Below are 26038 nucleotides of genomic sequence, written 5' to 3'. Positions count from 1 at the left end.
GTGCTCTTCCCGTAAAATGCAGGGCGCACGTACAGCCTATTGTAGATATCTTTTTCAGCTGCCTGAAGAGGAGAATACTTGCGGCTGGGAATGATCAGCCGTCAGGTCATAGCTTGTGGGAGTTAGCTGGACCTGCCTAACTAGGTTTTACCGACAAGTACCAGACAAGCATCTATGTGCATGCATGCATGATGCATCGCGACTAACGAGAGTGTCACGGCACCTTCCGGGAGCACCATGTATCTGACCAAGAGCAAGTCTGTGCCGTCCCGGATGAGGAACAGGTACGACAGAACCAACTGAAGAGGGCAGGCGAAGCAAGCGCATGCCCAAGCGATCGGACCATTAATTTTTAGTGGGTGATATGGTGTTCTTAAAACTACAACCATATGTCCAATCGTTTGTGTCGGCACATGCAAGTCATAAACTAGCCTTCAAATACCTCAGTCCCTACTGTGTTGTTTAGAAGATTCGATCGGTGCCTTGTAAGTTGGATCTACCTTCATCGTGCTCCATTCATCCGGTCTTTTATGTGTCTCAATTGAAGACCGCAATGGGCGCTAAGCATTAGGTATCACCGTGTCACACCCGATTTTAACGGATAAAACCAAGTATGATTTATGTGTGCTTAAAAGTTTAACACACATAAAAACATCATAGATGAAGTAACAAAAGAATATTTTAACCTACAACCGTTTAACTCTTACACAAAGATTTTACCTAAATAACTCTACTAACCGAACTATAGCTACTAAACGACAACAGCGGAACAGAAACATTGGCGACCACACAACTTCACAGGCACCGATCGAAAGATACGCTCCTAGAACACCAGTTCGTCGTCTTGAAAATTTTCAAAGTCTTCTACTGAGCAGTATATGTACTGCGGGAGATAGCAACAGTGAGCACATGGAGTACTCAACAAGTGTGGGGAAAATAATGATATGTGGGCTTATAACAAGAGTAGGCTGACACAAGGTATATTTGCATAAATGCGAGTAAAGAAAACAGTAATGTAATAAGGTTATTAAATGAATATGCCTATATGACTCAAACCATTATTATCCGAGAACAACCACCTTGCAAACCATAGCCAACTAACCATCACTAAACCAAACCCATAACCAACTAATCATGTGAGGATCCAAGTCTTCTATAACCGCGGGTATGACTGTTATAACAGTTTTACACTCTGCAGAGGTTATCCAACTTTTAGCCACGAGTCGAGATATCCGTGTCAGGAGAATCACTACAAAGCATGACCCATCAATTAGGTTCTGGTACTCCAACGAATATCAACCAGGTGTCTAATTAATATACTAAGTCTTACCCATATCGGTCTCGTATTTGGTATGGTATTTCTTGGGTTGTCGCTCCACGAACCAGTCCTTATATGTGACACTTGGGAAAAGACTATCTAACAAGAAAATAACCAACAAAACCTAACACCTTTTCTTGGAACGTATCCACAAGCCCATCACACAAACCACAATTATCAAACCAACTCCTTGCCCAAGTCCTAGGGTTCCATGTTAGTAAAACAAGTTCATCATCACTATTGCATATGTCCACTAAACATGTATATGACACTTCATAATATTTCAAAAGCATGGCTAAGCAATTCTACTCAAGAGACTCATATCAACTACCACTTAGGTTTCAAGAAATGTAAAGGAAGAACTAGGTAAACCCTAACATAGATGACTACCGATCAAGTTGACAAACATTGTATGCAATTTTGTAAAATAAAATATTTAAAACATAGGTTAAAGATGATCAAGGACACTTTTCTTCTCCTTGTTGTTGCTCAATGCTGTCGAAATCTTAGTCTTGAAATCCCTCAAACAGATCTGAAGCGTTATCAACAAATCGCGAATTCATGGGTGGATCAGCTCTGGAAGAGGCTCGACGATGGTGAAGGCAGTAGAGACGCATGGAAGCTCGACGGGAAGATGGCTCCAGCAGCCGGGAAGCGAAGATGAGGACTCCTGCACGATCACCGAGGGGCAAGGGGAGTTATATAGGCCTGAGGAGGGCTCGGGGAGGATCTGGACTCCAGGACGGTGGCGGATTCCATCCAAGGCACGGTGGCGCCGGTGAGACTGAGTCGGAGACGGAGAGGGCGTAAAGCAAAGGCAAAACAGCACAAGTCTCATTCGGCAGGTGGCTGAGCGGGCTGGCGTAGAGGTGAGCTAGGCTAGGGAGTGGGCCGACTCGGGCGCGGCCCAGGCGGGAAGGGAAAGGGAGGAGAGGAGGGAAGGCTGGAACGACCGATGGGTTAGGCTGGAGAGAGAGGGGCGGGTCGACCAGTTGGGCTGGGTTAGAAAGGATTAGGTTTAGAATTGGGTCCGGTTAGGATTTAGGGGTTTTATGAATTTTAGAAATGAAGCAAATACAATTCAAATAAATACCAAATAAAGTCTAAAAAATTCTAGAAATTTCCAACAAGTTTTGAAAAAATTAGAAGCCAATAAAAGTATTTTGATCTTATGAAAACATGTTGGTATTTTGGAAATAAAATTTTGCTCAAAAGAATTCAAATGAAATCCAAATGAGCTCAAATAAAATACAGAGAAATCCAGAGAAAACTCAACAACTCAAAATAAAACCCTGGATGCCTATTATTCAGCATGAATGCATTCAAGCAATTAATATCCTTAATCAAATTTGAGTTTCAATTTCGAAAATAGGATTTTTCCTATCCAAATTATTGAACCTATAATCAAATCTTGGAAAATTTTAGAAATTTGTGAAATCTGAAAATCAAGATGTGACATACCGGTTTTGCCATCACCTAACCAATGTTTTCAGGTTCGTGAACTGGTGTTGCAGAGAAGAATGGTGGCTCGCGGTTCGACCAGTATTTCCTAGGTACTCGGGGCCTTCTTCGCCATTTGAGCTGGCCACTTGGGAGGACGCATAAGCACTTTGTCAACGCTTTCCCCATGCATCTGCTTGGGGGAAAGCAAGTCCTTAAGGAGGAGGGGTTGTCACAACACCTTCTCAGGAGCACCATGTATCTGACGAAGAGCAAGTATGCGTTGTGCCGGATGAGGAACATACGCGACACGAACCAACCGAAGAGCGTAGACGAAGCAAACGCAAGCCCAAGCCCAATGCTCGATGGACTGGTGCAGAATGGATCACCAGCTAGGCCCACAAGGCATCTGGTGCGACTACAAATAGCATGAGGGATGAGAGCATGATACAGGTTGTACATTGTTGTAACTCTGAACTTTTTGAACTCTTTCATGTTCTTTTGTCTAAGTGCGAACTCGCCAACTTCATCCATCTCTTCTTCCTCTAATTCCTCCGGTGATCCTCACAACTGGTATCAGAGACATGATCCTGCGCATATCCTGGATACCCACCACCACTTCACTCGATTCCGCAAGCGTTTGGGCGCTATGGATCCCCTGAAAGCGCATCAAGGCCCTCGTTGTGGGTTTTGATGATTGACGACAAGCGATTAAGGGACTAATGCGTTCAATTGAGCATGTGAACAAATGAAAGTCCCAATAATGTAAAGGCAATGATATTGGCGATCCTAAAAAATGAAGAAAGAAGATGACGCATGAATATTCTGTGTGATGCACTCTTCTATTTATAACTGAGTTTAGGAGTCCAACAGAAGAGTGCAGGCGAAGCAAGCGCGGGCCCAAGCGATCGGACCGCTAATATTTAGTGGGTGATATGGTGTTCTTAAAGCTACAACCATATGTCCAATCATCAGTGTTGATACAAGTTATAAGCCAGCCTTCAAATACTTCAACCCCTACTATGTTGTTCAGAAGATTGGCTCAGTAGCTTATAGTTGGATCTGCTTTCATTGAGCTCCATTCATCCGGTCTTTTATGTGTCTCAATTGAAGGTCACAGAGGGCGCTAAGCATCAGGTATCGCCGGTTTTTCCATCACCTAACCAATGTTTTCAGGTTCTTGAACTAGTGTTGCAGAGAAGAATGATGGCTCGTGGTTCATCCAGTATTGCTTTGGTGCATGGGGAAAGCATTGATGAAGCGCTTCTGCATCCTCCCATGTGGTCAGCTCCAATGGCGAAGAATACCACTTGGGGGCAAGCAGGTACTCAAGGAGGAGGGATTGTCACGACACCTTCCCAGGAGCACCATGCATCTGACAAAGAGCAAGTATGCACCATTTCGGATGAGGAACAGACACGACACGAACCAATCGAAGAGTGTGGGTGAAGCAAGCATGGGCCCAAGCCCAATGCTCGATGGACTAGTGCAGAATGGATCACCAGCTAGACCCACAAGTGTCGAGGGTTAATCCCTAATAATAATTTCAGGGTGTACCGGTCGAAGGGCACGTGAACAACGCTTAAGGTGTGCGTTCGTTGGTGTGTGTGTTAAACTCAAGAATACCGGGGTTATCCAAGTTTAGGCCTCTCGAAGGATAATAGCCCTACGTCCTGTGTTTTTTGTTATGAATGCCTGTGAATTAGTTACCAATCCTCCTTTACAAATAGGGTCATCTCCTCTTTATATATCAGAGAGAGGGAGAACTTACAAGTGGACCCCGATTATCAAACTCATACTTACCTAGATATTCTACTCTTGGGTCATATCCTGGAGAACCGGGTGAGCCTAACTTGCCATGAGAGCTTTGAGTGCATGTCCCAACCGTGGAACGGCTCCACACCTGCCTCCCCTAGCCGTGCGGCATGTCCCATCATTGTGTGCCGTAAGATCATCTGCCAAGCCATCATGTCCTTACGCTCCACGAGTCTACCTGCAAAACCATCCACTTGCCTAATCATTTTGCAAACCCTATCTCATCAGCCGTGCGATGCTACGCCGGCCCACAAGGCCTCATACGTAGCATTTAATGCTACAATACGGGATAGTGTCTAACCACGCCGGTTGTGACTTTGTTCACTGGATGGGGTGCCTGGGGAAGGAAAATATTTGAGTAGATAATAATAAATACGATTAAATGTGTTAGGTAAGGACTGGCCCCGCAACCAATAAGAGTTGGTCATGCGAGCTTGGACCTAGTTGCACAATAGACCAGAGTTCAGAAAATATTCCCTATTGGTCGGCATATCCCTCGTAGTGTCAGTTAGCTAGGACGCCCCTTACTCAATACTCAGACAACAAGGCATCTGGCGTGACTACAAATAGCGTGAGGGATGAGAGCATGAGGCAGGTTGTACATTGCTATAACTTTTAACTCTTCCTCGCTCTTCTGTCTGAGTGCGAGCGAACTCACCAGCTCCATCCATCTCTTCTTCCTCTGATTCCTCCGGTGATCCTCACAGAGAGTACTATCGATCGATCATGCTAATCAGCTGATGATATGTGGCATCGATGATGTTATTCCCTTCGTCAGATTAATTTGAAAACTAAATGTTCTGCCCAAAAAAAGGCCATGAACCAACTAATATCGCCTCTTTCTAGTGATAAAAAACGTGTGTCTTGTCCATACATGGCATGAGAACAGTTATAACACTGGCTTTCTGATAAAGTGGGTCTCTTGACATTTTTGTGCAGTTTCTATTTTCTCCAAATCACCTAGAGACAGGATTAGAGACAACCTCTCCAATACACGGCACATCACATTTTTTGTGTTCCGTTGGCTCTACCAATTAGGCTTGCCCTCTAACCACTCTCCCCATTCCCCATGTCCCTCCACCTCGCCGACTCCAAAAGGAGTCAAAAACACATTGTCTCTCACTCTTTGACAATGCCGTTGTCATTCTTTCCATGAACTTCATCATCGTCCCAATCCTCCCCCAATCCAAACATTATGGTGCACTCCATCGCCTCGTCGTTTCCGCAGATCTAGTGTACGTACCGGTGTCTGGATCCAACTAGATTTAGCGAGATTGGTTTACCATACATTGCTTCTACGTACCATGAGGTAGTGGTGATTAGCGTTCATTGTAATGCTCAATGCAATCATCGTCCCACTATTCACTCTGGTCAGTGGTCATTGTCCTAGTCGCCATCAACTTTGTAATAGGTCCTAGAAAACACACATCCTTAATAGGTATTGAGTTGTAGCTCGGGTGAATGGTGCAAGGTGGCTTCACTCAGCCCATCTAGGTTTGATCCCTAGGATCATCTAGATACGTCACCTACCCAGGGTTAAAAATTCATCGGTAACCAACTAAAATGGCAATAACTGGGCATCTCGGTTCAGCTCAGTTTTAGAAACCGAACAGTAACCGAATTTGAATTAAAAAAATTCAAAAAAATCTAAAAAAATCATAAAAAGACTAGAAATAATTCTAAGACCTTCTGTGAAAACAAATTTAAAAAATAATATCGTTTGCATCATATTCTATAGGGAGGAAGTTTGAAAAAAAGAAAAAAGTTGAAGCGTGCGGCTCAGTTATTAATTCATATTAAGTAAAAGCTTAACATGCAAACACATATTTTTCTTGTGTATGACGTATCTTGAGAGGATCTTTAAAATTGATTTCACTTTATTTAGAGTTTTATTAATTTCTCTATGATTTTTACAAAGTTCACAAGCATAAAGTGAATATGTTAAGAAACAGCACTGTAATTAACTTTTTTGTGCCTACTATTATTATTTTTACGTAAATCATAGTATAGATAAACTAATAAAAGTGATTTCACTAATTTTTGAGATATGATGGGTCAGTTATGAATTAATCTAGTCGCAACACATTTACACAATCCTGCATATTACAATAACTAATTCATTAGTTCATGTATTTTTAAAAGATATAGGATCTTGTAAGAAGACTAACAAAATTAGTTTCATGATTTTTGAATTAGCAAAGAGTAAACTATGCATTTAACTTGGTTTAACAAATACATTTTCTCATAGAAAATTTGAACTTTTTTATGAGTATAAATACTTTTATCATGTAGATCATGTTACAAGGAAACCAACAAAATTTGTTTCATTTGATTTGAAGCTCAGAGGAATTAGTTAGTGATTTTACAAGATTGAGATAATTTTTGGGTTTTTTGTTGAACTTCACTGAAAATCGAGAAAACCACTCAATAAATTGAGAAAACCGAGCGGTTACTGACAAAATTGAGCGGTTACCGACAACACAGAAAATTCAAAAAAACCGCTCGATAAATCGAGAAAATTGCTCGATAACCAGTCCAATTCGATCGGTTACCGAGAGGTCAATTTCACGAATTTTTTCTTAAATTTTAAATTTTATCAAATAAATTTTGTCCAAATTTTATTCAAAGTTCGAATGGTTATCACGGTTATCGTGAATTTTCGATTACCGCTCGACCTCGGTAACCGACCGACAAACGGTAAATTAAACCCTGCACCTACCACCCGGGGTTCATTATGGGGTGTGTTTATCACATGGATTTGATCCTGGATAGGTGCTTAGATACAAGTTGTGTGTCCTTGATATACCCTCTCAAAAAATACTTTACTCCATATACCCTCTCAAAAAATACTTTACTCCAATGTTAAGTACACCATCTAGGCTCGTGTGATGGAGTCATCCCTTGCGTACGTAAGGGGCATCCTAAGTTGTCTCTAGCACTCTCTGCCCGCCACCACAATCGTGTTATGAGCGTGGCACGGGGTAGATTGTTGGACATGCCTAAAGCTTTCTCAATTTGGATGTAAGAGTTAGTCTGTGTCAATGTTAAACAAACGAATTCATCATTGCCGCCTGTCTTGAATGTTAAACACTGCCAATTTCAAAACTTTATTATTGCCGGTTTTGAAACCGATAGTCTTTACTCGGCACTGGTGATCGGTACTTATCACTGTTGATTCTAGAACCGATAGTGATAGGTGTTCTAGCGAGAAAAAAAAACCGGCTCAGCTACCGCTACCGTTGGCACGCTTCGCCGTTGTTGTCGTGTCACAGCTCGGCCTTGCACAAGAAACCATGCGGCGGCACAAAGGCCGCCGCCACAGCACACAGCAGAAGGGTCGTCCACTCCCAAAGCCGCCGCTCCCCTCGCTGTCCACTTCCACAATCATCGCTCCTCTCCTCGTCTGCTCCCGAGGCCGTCACTGCTGCCGCCCTTGGATCCACTCCCCTTACTGTCCACTCTCAAGGCTACCACTCCCCTCGTCGTCCGCTTCCAGGGCCGCCGCTCCCCTCGCCGTCTGCTCCTAGGGGTGCCACTACTGCCGCTTCCCTCGTCGCTGTTGTCGCTGCTCTCCTCGCCGTCCGCTCCTAGGGCCGCCGCTCCCCTCGCACATGGGAAGCGGTCTTGCTCGGCCTCGATGACGATGAAGGGGAGGTGCAGCACACGGAGCACCTAGACAACATGCTGGAGGAGTGGTCAGAGGAGGAGCAGTAGCTTGGAGGCTGGAGTGAGGGAGGGAAAGAGAGGAAGAGGTAAAGTGGAGAGGGAGGGAGGGAGGAGACGAAGAGATAAGGAGTGGAGCGTTCAGAGCCAAACGGATATGAGGTGAGCCAAAACACCATTGAAGAGAAATTTCAGATCCGGTCCGTATCAGTGGCGGTTTGTGACACGAACCGGTACTACTAGTCGATTTCAATGTTGGTTCTTAACGGTTCAATTATTTTTCGGTTATGGGATGTTAAGAACCAGCAGTGACATATTTTTAGTGACGGTTCTTGCATAACCAGTACCAATGAGCTGTTATTTACGGTCTATTCTGTAGTTGTGAAATTTAATTATCTCGTCAAATATTATTACGTTCAGCCGCACAGCACCCTGTTTCAACAAGTGCATCCTAGGTACGGGTCATGGGAAAAAGTTCATTTTATCGTGGCGACGCAACTCCCACGCTCGGAGCTATGCATGGGTGCTGCCTTTTTCAGAAGTGAGCACGGGAGGCGCCGGAGCGCATCCACCTAATGGAAGCAATCACGCCGGCCTTGCTTGCTCGCTCGCCAGCCAGCTATAGCTAGTGCATGCTGATGCGCCCGTGCCGGCATGGTGCGCTCCTGTTAGGATACGCAACGATCGATTCATCGCCTCGTCCTCGTCGTCCCCCCCCCCCCCCCCCACAGAATTAAGTTACTTGCCTAATTACCCGGTCTCCGGTTTGGTAAATACTACTCCCAATGCGGCATGCGTTAGTGGTATGCACGAGCTAGGTAGGAGTGTGCATCTCTGGGTCGAGTAGATGACGACGATTACTGGTGGCCTGGCCACCACGATCGATGTGTGTACATCTGCACGCGCCTACGAAAGGCAAGGCCAAAAAGGTGTAAAGGAGCGTCTGGTGATCTGCGTCAGATTGGGCACATTTTGAGCGGGTTATTGGCTGTATTCCGCGTCGCCGCGCGGCTTCGGTTCTGAGTTTCTGGCGCTCAGTTCGATCGCAGGTTAGGGCAACTTGCATGGCTGGACAGCACAAGTCAAGAGGAATTTAGGCACCAGGCCATTATAGAAGTCGCGCCATTAACATATATGCAGTGGTGTGCACACTGGACAGTGTCCTTTCTTCCGGGTAGGAGCGGCCACCACTTGGCTAGGTCACTTACCTGGAAGATTGACATAGCTGATACTGCTAAAATCTTATTTCTATGTCAGTTTTTTTAAAATCTTGGTACTATTTACATCGTAAAAATTCTTATTAGTACTAGTAATACGCTAGGTTAATCTCCCAAGATGACCATCTGATCTGATAATATAAGCTGCAATCCGTTCTGTGGTCTGACTTGAAACCTTCAGGTACTTCACCGGAGTCTGACTCTCTGCCACGTTGGACAGTGTTCGATTCAATCATGAGTTTGTCTTTGGCAGCGCGATCGTGTTCCTTTTGGCTCCTACCGGCGCCGCGGCGCCTTGAAAAGGAGAGAAAAAAATGCACGCGGCACTGGCAGGCAATCCAGTCGTGGTGCATCGTTCATTCCACATCGCCTGCTCCTCTGATTTGGCCATGAATCACACGCACTGGCACTGCTTTTTCTCAGGTCAATATCTGGGAGAACGAATAGGAAAATACGTGCGCCGGCCAGTTGGTGCAAATGCCATGGTGCGGCTGCGCATGCATGCAGCTTGACTCGAATCGACGGGCTAGTCGATGGGAGCCGAGTTCGATTAGGTATGTTTGGCAGAGTTTTTAAAGTATTTTTTGGTTGAAATTAAAAGAGTTATGCTAAACAGTAGCATTTAGTTTTTTAAGTGAAATATGCGAAAGTGATTTTCTGAAATAACTTAGAAGCTGAAAGCTGAAAAGTAGCTTCTCCTAATTCACTTCTCGTACAGAATCATTTCATCCATATAGTATATTTTAATAATTACTAGATAATTATTTTCAATCACAAAATCACTTTCACAGAAAATCACTCTTCACAGAAAATTTAAATCAGAAAAAAATCGCCCAAACAGGTCTTAGATATTTCGATTGCTAAGTTGCTCCAGTGTGCGTTGTTCCCTGTAGAACGGCACAACTGTCTCGCCGAGCTATATGACTTGTATACTGCCTTTTTCTATGTATGTATGGACAGCACTGAAGCAACCACAACAGAAACCCATTTGATATCAGTTGTGCTCAGAATGATTTCAGCAGGTTCTTATTAAACTTCAGATCGACTAATGGAGGATAATGCTAACCTTGTCACATGAGGCTAACGGAGAGCCAACGAATATCCCAGCTGAAAGCCGATGCTTACATGCAGCAGCTGATGTCATTAGCATAAATGATTTGTGACTTTTGAGATGCTCTATGAGCCTAAACTATTGTTTGCATGCTTGCTTAATTGCTTATTGATTTGGAGTTCTCGGCCACTTCGATACTGGGATTCTGGAACATCTGCTTTTTTGTTGGCTTTGCTTTTCTAAAATAGTACTCTTTTCGATGATCTTATCCGTTGGCATACATTCGGCATTCTCATTATCCAAACAGAATCTCTGTTTAGTTCAATAATATGGTGCGAATGAACGATGAAAGAGCCCAACTCCATTCCTCCCCACTACTTACAGAATAAGTCTTATATATCAACCTATCATCGTCGGTTTCTTACGACTCGACAATGATGGAGTATCATTACTGGTTCATATTAAGTATCGACACAAAAGTTCATTTGAAAAGAATTGACAGTGAAACTTGACTATCACTGTCGTGCTACGAACCAGCAATGATAGTTCATCAAGTATCACTATCAGTTCGTATTATAAATCAACAGTAATAATAGGTATCATTACCGGCTCATATTATGAACCGGTAATGATAATAAGTACATATCATGTAGAGTAATAAAGTTATCATGATCGATTGCCACAAACAGACTGATTGATCACGTGGTCGATGAACAGACCGCCATGATCGATGAATGGACCACCGTGGTTAAGGATCCGGCCAGAGGGCCAACTACTCGAGAAGACTAGGAACAATATCCTTTCTCAAGCAGTGATAACAGATAATAGTTTGTCTTAAGAAATTAATAACTTTTTTATACAAGTCGTATGTGATAAACTTTATATAAAAATTATAATATTGGTGAGATCTACAACTTTATAGTTAAACATTTTTAAATTTAAGGTCATTTAAATGTTCAAATAATCATAATAAAGTTTTAAGAAACCAGGATTAAAAAAATATTATCACTGGTATTTCTATGCTGAAATAGTAATAACGTATCATGCGAGCTGAAAGATCCTAAGTTTGAGTATCACGAGACACACAAACATGTATTTCGCACGTGAGGGGGTGCTGCACTGGAAAAAAATGTTTTTTTCAATAAAAAATATCGATTCAAAAATCGATTATCACTGTCAGCCAAGCACCAATAACGAAGGAGGTTATTACTACAATATTTTGCTCCAATCTCATCCACCCGTGTTGGCTTGGATCGTCGCAGTAACGACTGCTTAGCAGATGATCTAGGTCATTCGCGGAGAAAACGAACTGCCAAAGGATTTTCAGAGTCAAAGATCAAGGGAATACATTGTTCGTAACCATAAAAGTCTGAGGAGAAATTCATTAATTTGAACTAGTAATATGGTTCATGCTAATTGTATGACTAGTCTCGCAGTAATATTTTTATCATAATAATATTTTATTAAAAAGTAATCACTTTAGTTTTTTATGTGGTTAGTGCCATTTAGTTAAAAATATATAAAATAAGAAGAAGAAATAAAAATTATGTTAGTAGAAAAAATTATTTATGCTCTAAATTTGTATCGAATCGTATGTACATATTGGTTTGATTCATATATATTTTAATCAATTGTTAAGATCGTGTATCAGGTGTATGCAAACTAATCAAAACGAAAATAGATTTGACTTGTCTACGTGCTGTGACGACCTTGAGTTGCACTATGCTTCTTAATCTATTTTCTTAGTAAGATTTTTTTTAAAAATTATTTTTTTTTATTATAAATTTTAGCTATTGATTAATTATATTTTACATTGACACTTTATTTAGTATTTGATTTTTATAACAATTTGATTTTTATAAACCTATATTTGATATGGATCTTACCTTTTCTATTCTAACCTCAATTTTAATTATTATTTATTTATTTTATTAGGACTTTTTATTTAGATATTTTGTTTTTCAAACCATATAGAAATCGAACCACTAATTTTTAATAATTTTTAAGTCCGAAATTACGTATTTATTAATCATATTTGATATGGACTATTTGGCTTCTGAATTTAGCTATTTATTAATCGTATTTGATATGAACTATTTAGTTTAATTTAGACCGTTAGATATTTATAATAATAAGTGGTTTGAATTTTTTATTTTTTATTAATATGTTAATTTGGTGACTCGAGAACGAAATGGTTGCTCAGTTTTTCCCTCAAATAATAAAATAATAGATGCGACACAAATGTTTCGTGGAAACGAGATCCAGCAGCTACACTGCTAATGAGTAAATCCTTCCCATGGATCATGACCAGCAGAATTTCTTCAGGCTAATAAGTAGGTAACTGGTCATTCTCACTCCTGATCGAGCGGCTTGTCAAACTAAACTCTGATACTGCTAGTTCACCCACCGCTGAAAGTCCCCACGCCTATAAAGTTCAAAGCCGAGAATGGGGGAATAATATTTCGATGAACAATAAATCTATACAGTATTTAAAGTTAGAGATACTGTTTTTCACTAGTATCAGACATATTTTATTGTTGCTCTCTGACTTTAGATTGTGAAGTCAGAGGATCTAAATTTGAGAATGGGATGGTGGCAGATTCGCAGGTAACCAAATTAAGTATATATCTCCCAAAATACCAACCATGATACGTGAAGCACTGAAGCCTCATTTGGTTGCTGTTTTTTCCATCTTCCTGGAGTCGTTCGGCCTCGTGATTGAGCCATTGAATGGACTGGCATCCCTCCTCGCCATCGCCATGGATGACCGCAAAGACCTACACGCTGCTCATGCGGCAGCTACTACTCTACTAGCCTAGGGCTTGGAAGTTTCAACGGAGAAATTTCAGACAATCTTATGAAAGTGGTCACCAAATCCTGAGATCCGATAGTGGAGTGTCCGGCCAGATATTGGCGGACACACGAAGAGCATGATGTGTCATGGCCAGCTAGGGGGTCCAATGGTCCATTGGATTGGCCCGGGTGACGCTGAAACCAAGCAGACGTGCCCCCATCAAGTTGGCATAATAATACTCCATTTTTTGCAGCTGCTTGGCGGCCTTTGCCACTGTCGATTGGTCAAAAGGAAGGTAGGTAGATGCAAAACTGTATTCCATCTGATTGTAAATATAGGTCGTTTTAGCTCTCTCAATTATTCTCTAAATATAAGTTATTATCGAACTTCTATGTATTTTTTCTCTTTTATTTTCATCTTACTCTTGTTTAATAAATGATATCACTCTCACAAATAAATGAATTATCTTTTCTAATACAGAATAAATAAAAAGCAACAAGATTATTTGATTTACTTTCTTAATCATTGTACACAAGTCTAAAACGACCTACATTTGCAATCAGGGGAGTATAAGATTTGCGCCTATGAGTTATCTCGGTCGTCTCTTACTCTTACATAATACTTATGTATCATTTAATTTTTCTCACATACTTTATGATCTTTTTATTTATTTTTATAATATAAATTTAAACACAAATAAATGATATGATAAGCATACGTGAAAAATTCCCTTCCCACCTGGGTACAACTGATCTCCCGTTTCCAGAACGTTTGGAAGGCTCGAATTCACCGACCTTGAATGCATCGCGACAGTGTGGCGCAGAAATCAAACGGTGTGAGAGGCGGCGAATGCCCTCCTCCCGGGCCGCTGCCTCCGACGTCCTCCGGTGGCCGTGTCGGTGCCTCCGGCGGTGCGGTTGAGCCGTGACTTCCAAACCGGTGCCGACTGCAGAATCTATACAGATACAGAAAAAAATAGTACATATAAATAATCAAATAAATTTCTCTATAAAAACATACGTACAAGCAGAACTAAAATACTTGATACGGATAATCAAACACGTGAGGAGCACTTGATGCAAAATTTCACGTTGGTCTACCATTAGCTTGGATCTGGGCCGTGTATGTCTGATCGAAAGGTGACGATAGCTCAATCTGGGCCGTACGGGACAGTTCATGGTCCAGAGTTAGTTGTAACGGCAACCCGACTTCTATATGGGCCGGGCCTTCCTTTTTCTTAGGTGAACTTTTTTTATTTTTACATTTCTAACATTAATATTTAAATAAATAGACTTCTGATAAGATTTATACAAATAGATTCCTACCGCTTTTAAAAGAACTGCACAACTCTGTAAGAGAGCAGTTAGTATACCACGGTGGTCGAATACCTCTTATCGCTCTCTTAAAAGGTGGTTAGAACTTACCGTCCTCTCAGAAGGTCGATAGGTCCGAACCCCTAAGCGCAGAGCACGTACCACCTCTACCCGCCTACTCAGAGGGCGGGTAGACCCCTCGAGCGTCCTCCCTTCATCTCTTTCACTCTTTAAGAGAGCGGTTAGTACCCTTGCCACCCTCTCAATTGCGGTTAGCCCCCCTCCTTCCTGCCGCGCGTCTCTTCTCCAACCAACACACTATAAAAAGGCTGAAAAGCAACCAAAATATTCATTTAAATCCAGAAAAAAAGAGGGGGGGGGGACGAGATAATAGGGAGGCAACATGGCGAAGCTCTACTATTTTTTATCTGCAGATTTTGGATCTCGTTTTCTGTAATTTTTCTAGACTTATGTTTTTATTAATAATTAAAATACTACTAGATTCAAGGTTTAGCGATATAACAGTAGTTACATTATATAAGACTTAGTGTTCAGCAAGGTAATTAGAAAATAAGGCTTTTTTTATCTTATGTGGTATATTATAAAGATCTATTTCAATATAGTAGGATAGTCATCAGATATATAGTTGTATTTAGAGTACGGTAGTTTCGATTATCTAGATTTTATAAAATAGTGATGTAGGTAATAATTATAGATAATTACAAACTTTATTAAGTAGACGAGGGTTTAATTAGTTTAAATTGGTTAGTTTACTTAGTAGCAATATTGATTGTAGCAAACTAAACATATTATTAGGTGATCATCGGTTCTGGTAATTTTGTCAAAATTTTGATAATTAGAAGTATAGTTTTCTGTATTAACGTTGGACATATTTTCGGAAGTTTCCAGGGATGTCTGATAAGCTATATTTTCAAATATATTATGGTGAAGGTCATATTGGTTATGGACCTAGCGGTGTAGATTTTTCTGAATTTCAGCATGTCGTTAAGAGACTTAGTAGAGCCAATGAGAGAACCATAGTGGATGTGTGTAAGTGGCTAATGAAAGTGCATCTAGGCCCCCTAAGTGGGTTTTAGCTTATTGATGATAAAACGATTAAGGAACTAACATGCTTATCTAAGTTATGAACAGGTTTAAGCATTAGTTGTAAAGATAAGTGACGTTTGACGCCCGTCGAAACAAATGGAGAATCAACGAAGAGTACTCAATAGGATTTAAATTCTTTTATTTTTGAAATTGAGTCTAGGATAGCCGCTCTATTAAGAGGGTTGCATTTGATTGTTTGGTTAGTGTCTCAATGCTCAAGATATCCCTTAGAACCAACTAGTTGAGAGACATAATCACCTACGGACATCGAGTTTATTCTGCAAAAATTCACTGAGTCCGGATACTCCGGTGTTCACCGGATACTCCGGTACTCAGTATTTAGCCCGGAGTCTCCGAGGTAGACTCCGGTAGAGAGTCTCGGTTACGGTTTATTTTTTATTGGAAAAAGACCGGAGTCTCCGGTATTCACCGGATACTCCGGTAATTTATGGGTTAACAGACCGGAATCTCCCTCGGAGACTCCACCAGAGAGTCTCGGTTAGATGTTTATTTTAATTAAAAGGGGACCGGAGTCTCCGGTGTTCACCGGACACTCCGGTAAGTGATTTAGTGTTAACCGGAGTCTCCGAGGGAGACTCCGGCAGAGACTCTCAGTTAGCTTTTAATCTTTTTGATAAAAAAAAGGAGACCGGAGTCTCCGGTGTGCACCGGATACTCCAGTACCTGGAGAGGCTGGAGGGTCCGGCTAGTCTTCGGACTTAATATTTTTCGAAGCGCTGTCAGGACCGGAGACTCCGGTGTTCACCGGAGACTACGGTAATTTAACAGAACTGTAACGGCTAGTTCTGACACGTTCTGTGACCGTTCTGACGCTGTTTTTGGATTTAGGGCCAGATACTCCGGTGTTCACCGGATACTCCGGTCAGTTCTGACAAAACAGTAACGGCTAGTTTTTGAGAGAGGGCTATAAATGCTCCCACACCCCATGGCATTTAGAGCTTGCTGTTGCTGGTGAACTTTAGACCTCTTGAGCACTTTAAGAGTATTCAAAGACCCTCCAACCACCTCTAGTGCAAAGTTTGCAAATTTTTAGAGAGTTTGTGTTTGAAGAGAGTTCAAGCCACTTGAGCATTGAGTTCTTCATCGAGCATTCACTGCGATCATTTCTCTTGAAGCTTTGTGCTTCTAGACGGCAAGGCGTTGCCCGTAGAGCACCCAAACTTGTGGAGTGCCACGGGAAGTTTGTAAACATCTTCGAATTGAGTAAGAATTTCTAACTTGATCTTGGTGGTCGCTAGAAGAGGATAGGGTTGGAAAAGACCCGGCTCTTTGTGAGCTCCTCAACGGAGACGTAGGCACTTTTTTGTGAGGTGACCGAACTCCGGGATAATCTCTCGTGTTCGTATTTGTGCAATTTGCTTTGTTGTGTGAAATTTGTGATTTGTCATACAAATTGCTCTAGTGATCATCTTGCTAGTGTTAAGTGTTATTCTAGCTCTGTGATATCCAGTAGACCTAGCTTCAACCTTAGATTCTAGCTATTAGCTTTAATTCGTAGTTGTTCTAAAATTCCTGTATAGACCGGAGACTCCGGACTAGACCGGATACTCCAAACCATACCGGAGTATCCGACCTTCACCGGAGTATCCGGCAGATTTAATCCGCTGTTTTAGTTTTAATTTTTAGAAAAGCCTATTCACCCCCCCCCCCCCTCTAGACACTTTCAGCTAATGCGCCATTTTCAACTGGATCCGCAGTAATACGAGCTTAAGCTGAGAGTTATGCTAAGCTGTGCTACTCAGGGGTACTTCGGGGAGCTCGTTCCGATTAATGTGACATCTACTTGGAGGTAATACGTAGATATAACATGTGAACGCAGTCTCCCTCTTGTGCTGCTAGATGAGGCGTCCGGAAGGATCCAGTAGAGAAAAATGTTGGGAAAGCAGTAGCATGAATAAGTCAGACAGTGGTGAATGAAGCACGCCCTACAACTGTAGGGGACAAGCAAGACGTTGGGGATGTGAAGAAGATACAACCGAGGGGTGTAGCCGATGAGGAGACCGCATCTCTAGCATAATTGAAAAGATGGAGAGGGAGGATTAGGAGCTTGAGGAAGCCATTGCCGATGAGGATTCGTCCGATGAGGAGGAAAATACTCATGTTCCTACAAAGTGGAGGAATAAGAATTTTCAAAGCTATGGTTAGTGAGGGTCATCGGACACTATGGGAATATCATGAAAACTAGGTGTCTTAGGGTGCTATATATCATACTAAGGAGGTTGTTATTGATTCAGTGAAATTATGGTCGCTGTCTTTTCGGAGGCAGTTCAAGGTTGTGAAGTTAAGCAAAAGGGAATACAATGTCAAGTGTTTGGTGTCTTATTTGTCTGTGGTGAGTGCACGTATTTAGGGAGAAGTGGGTTGATCATTGGGAGTGCTCAATAGTTAGAGAGTATAACTATCACATTGGGGAAATAGAGTTATCCCACTGAAATTTGTCATCTGCTTTTGTTGCTAATATTATGTGCCATGTTCAATAATTTGTGCTATTGAGTTCAGTACATAATAAACTACGCCAATACATGGAGAGCGAAACAGAAGGCTATTGAGATGAGGTTTATGACATATAAAGATTCATATGACAACTTACGATGTCAACTAGCCATAATATATGTGAGAAACCCTAGAAGTTACTTTGACATCAAGCATTACCCCTCGAGTGAGAAGCCTAGAGAGCGAGTATTGCAGCGTGCTTTCTTTGCATTTATGGCAACCATCAAGGTATTTAGGCACTGTCGACCCATCATTTGCTTGGACGGGATGTTCCTCACTGAGAGGTATAAAGGACAGATACTATCTACAATTAGGGTAGAAGGGAACAACTAAGTCATGCCCCTGGGGTTTGCCTTCATGGAGAGCGAGAATGGGGATAGCTGGTATTGGTTCCTTCAGCGGGTCAAGTATGCTATTATTCTGAACCAGCCTGATGTATGTTTGATTCATGATAGAAATGAGGGCTATTACAGGCTTTATTGGATATGCAATATGGCGTGTTTGATGGTGTGTAAGAGCAAAGTGGTTCGACTTGAAGAGCAGGTGGTGCATGAGGTATATGGGTGCAGAATTTTACAGAAAATTCATAAACAAGGACTTGATGAATCTTTTCGAGAAATTGTGCAACCAAAATTAGTAGAGAAAGTTAACGCACTATGGGCAAGACTAGACAACCTAACCACGAAGCAGACAGCTAAGATAGCAGACACCGGAGATAAGCCGGTTGCTTTTGGACCCATCCCAACAGATACTCCCTAGATAGTAAGAAGGTCGGGGTCAGTTGTTAGGAACTTTTCGCAGTGGATACAAAATGATCCAAGTGAGAAATGGGTATTGATATACGACACTTGAGGGACAAGATAGGTATGGGATAATGACAATAAATCTTGTTGAGATCTACAACTGGGTTATATAAGGTATGAGATCCCTCTCACTTATTGGAATTGTTGAAGGCATTTTGCATGAAATTTGCAGATATTTCATTGATCGCTACGCAGTTGCTTCAAAAGCAATGATAGATAAACGTATGATGTATGGATCGATGCTATGTGAGTACATGAAGAAAGCTACAAAGAAGGCATATATGCACCGTGCAAATCAGAAGGGAACTACCGAACTAAGGAGCATAGTTTCAGTGTTTTGTGCCGGAATAAGGGTTGTAGGGGTGACAGACGTGAGCGACATGTGCAAGAGTGCATGCTTAGGAATGGAACATGCATCTGTATGTGTCATAAGCCACAATTGGTACACATGCCATGTACACACGTTATAGTTGCATCTGGGGAGTCTAATATACTGCTCCGATAATATGTTTCACGCTACTTTATGAAGGATCAAATGCTAAAGACATGGAATCATGAGCTTCATAGCTACGATATTGTTGATACGTTTACAAGTGATCTAGGTCCCACACGAATATACGTGGTAGACAAAGAGAAGATGAAGTACACACCGGGACGTCAACAAACTCAACGGATTCGGAATGATATGGACGAATCCAAGTCAGATCCAAAGGTGAAGCGATACAGCAAGTGCGATAAAAATGGTCACTCATACAAGAACTGTCCAAAAAATGCACCTGCTGTGTAAAGGTCATGACAGCAGTAAAGTGTGAATGTGTTTAGCGTATCTCGACATTATATTTGTAAGGTTTTCGTCTTACCTATGTACGTTGTATTCAGTGGCAGACCTAGGAATTTTTTGTAGGGTAGGCATCCAAATTTTTAAGACCACAAATTCGGTAAAAGAGTATAAAATTTAACAAAAGACAATACAAATTTGGTAACTCAGTATAATATCGTAAATTCAACAATAAATCTCAAATTTGTAAAACCGCAATATAAATAGTCCAAACATGACATAAGGTCATATGAATTATCTCGAATAATAAATAAGTATCAGTATTTTCACCCAATGAGTATTATTTTTTTTCATGAAAGTGCAAAACTGGTCACATCATTTGAAATTAAGGATTATGCACCCCAAAGATTTGAAATATGTCCTTGCATTATCTATTCCTTTGTTTGAAGGATTTGAACTTCAGTCAGTTGGCTGCTAAAGTTTACCATCTGTTATCATTTGACAATCTTCAGTCACAAGATGACATGTATTACACGGGCATTCATCAGGGTTTTCGTCAGTTATTTAAGCAGGCTTGTGGCATTTTTATGTATAAGATTTTTTTCAGGCAATAAAGGGCCCAAGATGCAAGAGCTAATTAATCAATTGAATGAGCAGTTCAGTAGTTGATCCAGTATGTTAATTAACATGTAATCGAGATATTTTTTTTACCCTAAATGTACTCAAAGAAGGTCAGAATTACCTGTTGTAACATTCATAGATGGCCTTTATCTCTATATCAGAATTTGCAATGTGTGCAGTACTAAATATTATTAATCAATATGCAATCAAGATGGTTTTTTTTACCCCAAATGTACTCCAAAAAGAGAAGAATTATCGGTTGTAACATTTATTTGCCTATGATTCCTAGCAAAATTTACAATTTATGCAGTACTACATACTAATAATATATAGTAACTGTGTGGAACGGCGTACCTTGGTTTTCCTCTTCAATTCCGCCCATCTAATTGCTCTATTGCAGAGCTGCTCCACCCTCTTGTGCAATGCATATGATTTCCCTGCATCAGACACAAGCATAAATATTTCCAACTCAGCTTCATGCCTTCATGTACATGTATGTGCTAGAATTGAGAAAGCTATCAACTGCTACACTGCAAACAAATCAGACCAAGAGAAATAGAGCAGCGGCTTGCTTGTCCTCGGGTCCCGACCGGCAAACACGATTGGCTCCATCCCGCCGTTGAGGTCCGGGAGCGCGGCCTGCAGCGCCACCTGGATTGGGTGAAGCCCCAAGGTGTTGTTCAGCCACTCCTCCATTGTCTGGAACACGAGCGGGAGCGCGAAGATGCACGACACATCAAGCTTCTACAACGTGGCCATCGTCTTTTTGCCAGAGATTTGCGAACCTGATGTGAAAGATGCAGGCTTTGGAGCCAAGAACTCGAGGAGATTTACGAACATGTGCTCTTCCTCGGTCCACAGGATGCCCTTGCGCCGCTCCTGCTCGGCGCCTTGAACACCCTGTGCAGCGCCTTGTGCAGCCTGGCATGCCCGCCCTTGAACGGTGCCTCGAGCAACAGCACCACGCACTCCAGTGCGGCAGCGCCACCACCTGCGCTTCATGGGGCGGCGGCCAGTGCGAGCACGTGAGGAGGCGAGGAGGCGAGCGCGGCCAGTGCGACGAGTGGGCTTTTTTGGATTTTTTTTTACAACCGGGCTAATTACTAATTGGACTTTTGCTGAACTAGGGTAGTCCTAGGTCTACCAGGACTACCCTGTGGGTCCGTCCCTAGGTGTATTTGGATCTTACATTTATATTTGATTGTGTACCTATATATTGTGTACCTATTCGATTGCAGCCACCTTTTTTGACCGATGTGACCGCACGCTGCCGACTACTCATAGTCAGATGACTGCCCACTGCAGGAAGATATCCAATGCATGCACTGTCTCTAAATTACATACCTACACTTAGTACATGCACAATCGATTCCTGCTTATAAAAGGTGAGACCAGGGCAATGAGAATGTCATGACATCGTAGTTTCCCGAAACACCACTACCATCTGATATCTAATACCAAACCATGATTGCCTCCTCAAGAGGACATTTTTCGTAGACATCTAAATTCTCAATGATAGCTTTACAGACTATGAGAGAGACCTAGGCAAAAGGTAACTATGTGTTCAAGGAGGAGAATATGAACAAAGTGCTATCAAAATGACAGACCATGACCCACTGTCCTTGTTTCACCACGGAGGAATGATGGCAAACGGTAAGCTATGTGACCTTTATGGACTTAAAGACGCACTTGTTAGAGTATCGTAAGAGATATATGAGGGTGTACGAACTAGCCGGCATAACAAAGTGTTTTAGCAAGAGAGCACACACGATATTTATGCACTCTCAGCAGTACGAAGAGCACACATTAAGGTACGTTCATAGTTATTACATGTCCCAGTTAATTGTTATGTTGCACTTCTAAGACATATTTATATTTCTGTATGCTCTTTTTTATACTAAATATTCCCTCGTGATGAAGAGTTACTAAACAAACCCATCGAGAACTTCTTAGGATTATATCTACTCTTTGGTGACGGCTACCTACACAGACATAACTAGAGACGCGGAGGTGGTCATTCGAGACCTTCACACCGTTATGAAATAGACGGTGATTCAAGCCATTGTGAAAGAAGTGGTCGTTCTACAATAACCACAAGAAGACGTTCTTCTACCACTTCCACCACAAACAGAGGGGTTGGTTCCGACGATGATGACTTTGTGCTACTCCTCAGAGAACTTCACGTCATTGCAAATTCTTTGACGACAGGGCAGATGATTAGGATCTTAACTTTGATTATTTTTCGTCTACACCAGCACCACATAGACTAAAGTTCCCAGAATACAATTATCATTGGATGAAACGGGAGAAAAGACACAGACAACTTTAAGGATCATTTCGTCTGCAATATTTATACTACTAAATATTCTACTTGTTAAATTTAAGATGGTTATATTATTTTAATCTATTACCTAGGTTGTATATCTATCTTAGTTGTAGCCTATATGCTATTAGTAATATTCAAATTTTATGTACACATCGCATGTACATATTCTATCTAACATTCAGTGTGGTTTTTTTATTTTACTTACATGTATTTATTCTATCTTCACTTTAATATTTTTTAGGATTTTTATTATTTTTATCATAAATTCTTTTGATATTTTTATTATTTTTATAATAAAGTTGGGCTAACCGTCTCTCAGAGAGCGGTGAGGAACGGGCATACGAAGTAGGCTAACCGCCATTGGTATGGGCGCTAACCGCCCTTTGAGAGGACAGTAAGAGGAGTGTGGAGTCTAACCACCCTCTCAGAAGGCAGTGAGGGGTGGACACACGAAGTAGGCTAACCGTCATTGGTATGGACGCTAACTGTTCTCTGAGAGAATGGTAAGAGAAGTGTCAGATCTAACTGTTATCTGAGATATATTTATTTAAATATTAATGTTAAAAAATTTAAAAAAATCGAACCCGATGGAACTTACGAATCGCCCGATCCCTTCTGTCCAAAACAGGAGGTGGGGCCCACTTGGTCACCTGAGAAATCCTTCGCCTCGTCATCCGCAGCCCCCACACTACCCAGTGGCCGCCGCCGCCTTCTCTTCCACCACCACCACCAACCCCCCCGGCGACCTTCACAGCCCGCGCAGATGGCGACGGCGGCCACAGCGTCCGCGACGGCGGCGATGCGCTTCACTAGCCTGGCGGGCGCGGGCCTGGGCCTCCGCGGCCGCCTCCCCACTGCCGTGCGGTTCCAGCGCCGGGCGCTCACCACCACCGCGCTCCTCAGGGCCGCCGAGCTCCGTCCCAGGGAGCAGGGCCAGCCCGAGACGCTCGACTACCGCGTGTTCCTCGTCGACGGCGGGGGCCGGAAGGTGTCGCCGTGGCACGACGTGCCGCTGCGCGCTGGTGACGGGGTGTTCCACTTCGTCGTGGAGATACCCAAGGAGAGCAGCGCAAAGATGGAGGTCGCCACCGACGAGGCTTTCACGCCCATCAAGCAGGACACCAAGAAGGGCAACCTCCGATACTACCCGTAAGGACTGTGAACCGAGGAAATTTGGTTTGGAACTGTGTAGTTCATGTTTCCTCCTTTTCTCTCTCGCATCGTTCGTGTCAAAATTTCAGCATAAAACATGTAGATCGGGGACAACATAGCAATCGAGTCCATCGGAAAGAATGGAATCCTTCACTTTAGTTGGAAAGTTAGCATTCCAAGGATTAAGAATGTTGTTTCGCAAGAATGAGCAATTTTTCCTGTTTATAGGATGGCAATTTGAGGGAAATGAGTATATTATAGAGAAAAAGAGGACGATGTGCCCATAAAATGCAACTGGTGAAACTGCGCTAACTTTGTGAAGAAAAACTTTTGCAGTGTCATCCGTAAGGAGAGAATGGTAGTTGTTTCCATGCAGAAAAGTGTGCTTTGTGATTCTTTATGGCAGACTGTTGTCTCCATATCTTAGTGTTCTTCATGGAACTCCTTTACAACTGGACGCTGTGGTAACTGCATATAGTCATATTCCTTTTGCCACAAAACCAACTGTGCTACTATTGGAGGCTGCATTGATTCAAAACTTAAAAAAATTAGTCTGCATCGAAGTTTTTTTTTGTTTTTTTCTTGATTAAAACAGTATTAGGCTGTTCTATTGTGCTTGAACTTGACTCGTTTCCTTTATTTTGGGATAGTACACATATTTATTGAGATGGTCCTTCTTTGAACTTTATAGTTGATAGCAAGCTTCAACTGTGAAACTTGCATGCTTGTCAACATTGCACAGCTCTCATTGACATTATCTGTTACGTCAGGTACAATATTAATTGGAACTATGGGTTATTTCCTCAAACATGGGAAGACCCAACTTCTGCAAAATCCGATGTTGAAGGAGCATTTGGAGATAATGATCCTGGTAGTGAACGTTTCCATTTGTTATTTTTGACGAGCATGGTTTTTATGTTGGCTCTAATCTCTTTCTTTCATATGGCCTTCTTTTCCAGTTGATGTTGTTGAGATCGGTGAAAGACGTGCTAATATCGGGGATGTTCTTAAGGTGAAACCGTTGGCAGCTTTAGCCATGATTGATGAGGGGGAGCTTGACTGGAAAATAGTGGCCATTTCTTTGGATGACCCCAAAGCATCTCTTGTGAATGATGTGGATGATGTTGAGAAGCATTTTCCGGTATGGCTCCTGTCCTTGTCTTTCTCATTTAGCGTTTGTACTTCTTGTCCTTTGGTATCCATTGCCAATCTCCATCATGGGAACTGGGACATTTTCATGTTATGTCTTTGCTGTTACTACCTTTTTATTGGGACCTCTAGATAAATAGTTTGAATGCAAATCCTTGATCATGTATAGCAAATTTAATTTACATTCAGGGCACTGTAAAAGAGATAATGATACCCGTATAATGATCAATCTGTGTATGCTCTTTAAGCTTTTCCCTGGGTGATGGTTTGATTTCTGTTGAAAAACATAGCTTTTGCATTCAGATCAATTGCACAGTATGTACTACAAAAATTGCAGGTGCAGTTAATTACCACCTTTTCTCACATTTGTTCTGAACATTTTAACAACAACTATTCAGGGGACGCTGACGGCCATCAGAGACTGGTTCAGAGACTACAAGATACCAGATGGAAAGCCTGCCAACAGATTTGGTCTTGGCAACAAGCCCACGAGCAAGGTAAGCCTGAATTCAACTTCTTCAGTTTGCCTGAAGCAGATAGGATATTTTCACAATCTCATGGTATCCTTCTTTGCCTCAACTAGGAATATGCCCTGAAGGTCATTCAGGAAACCAACGAATCATGGGAGAAATTGGTGAAAAGGAATATCCCTGCTGGAGAGCTCTCGTTAGCCTAATCTTTGGTCCATGGCAAACCACCACATTCTTTGAATCGCACTCTTAAGCATGTCGTTTTGTACGCATGCTTCTTCATTTGCAGACCTTTTTGCGACCTGTGTGTGATAAAAGGAATAATCTTGTGGAGTGAATAATGATTTTGGAGCGAGTTCTTGAGCAATTATCTTGCGTGTAACAGCAAGTTTTCCAAAATGGAGAATTCGATTAGAAAGTTATGCAGTGTTGGATTCTTACACTTGAAAATATAGATCTGAGTAACATCACATGTACAAAGTTAGCAAATCCCTGGCTTTTATGATC

The 26038-nt window shown here is 41.9% G+C and overlaps 1 protein-coding gene across 1 annotated transcript; it reads left to right on the top strand.

The window, feature by feature from the left end:
• The first annotated feature begins 23390 nt into the window (after positions 1–23390).
• LOC133921134 (soluble inorganic pyrophosphatase 6, chloroplastic-like) lies at positions 23391–25898 on the top strand. The gene is made up of 5 exons (XM_062365898.1): positions 23391–23909; positions 24683–24783; positions 24872–25053; positions 25460–25558; positions 25645–25898. The coding sequence occupies exons 1-5, from the start codon at positions 23524–23526 to the stop codon at positions 25735–25737; spliced, it is 861 nt and encodes a 286-aa protein (XP_062221882.1). The 5' UTR covers positions 23391–23523; the 3' UTR covers positions 25738–25898.
• The last annotated feature ends 140 nt before the right edge of the window (positions 25899–26038 follow it).

This window comes from Phragmites australis, chromosome 6 (genome assembly GCF_958298935.1).
Source record: "Phragmites australis chromosome 6, lpPhrAust1.1, whole genome shotgun sequence".
NCBI lineage: Eukaryota > Viridiplantae > Streptophyta > Magnoliopsida > Poales > Poaceae > Phragmites > Phragmites australis.
This window is presented reverse-complemented; position numbering and strand designations above follow the sequence as displayed.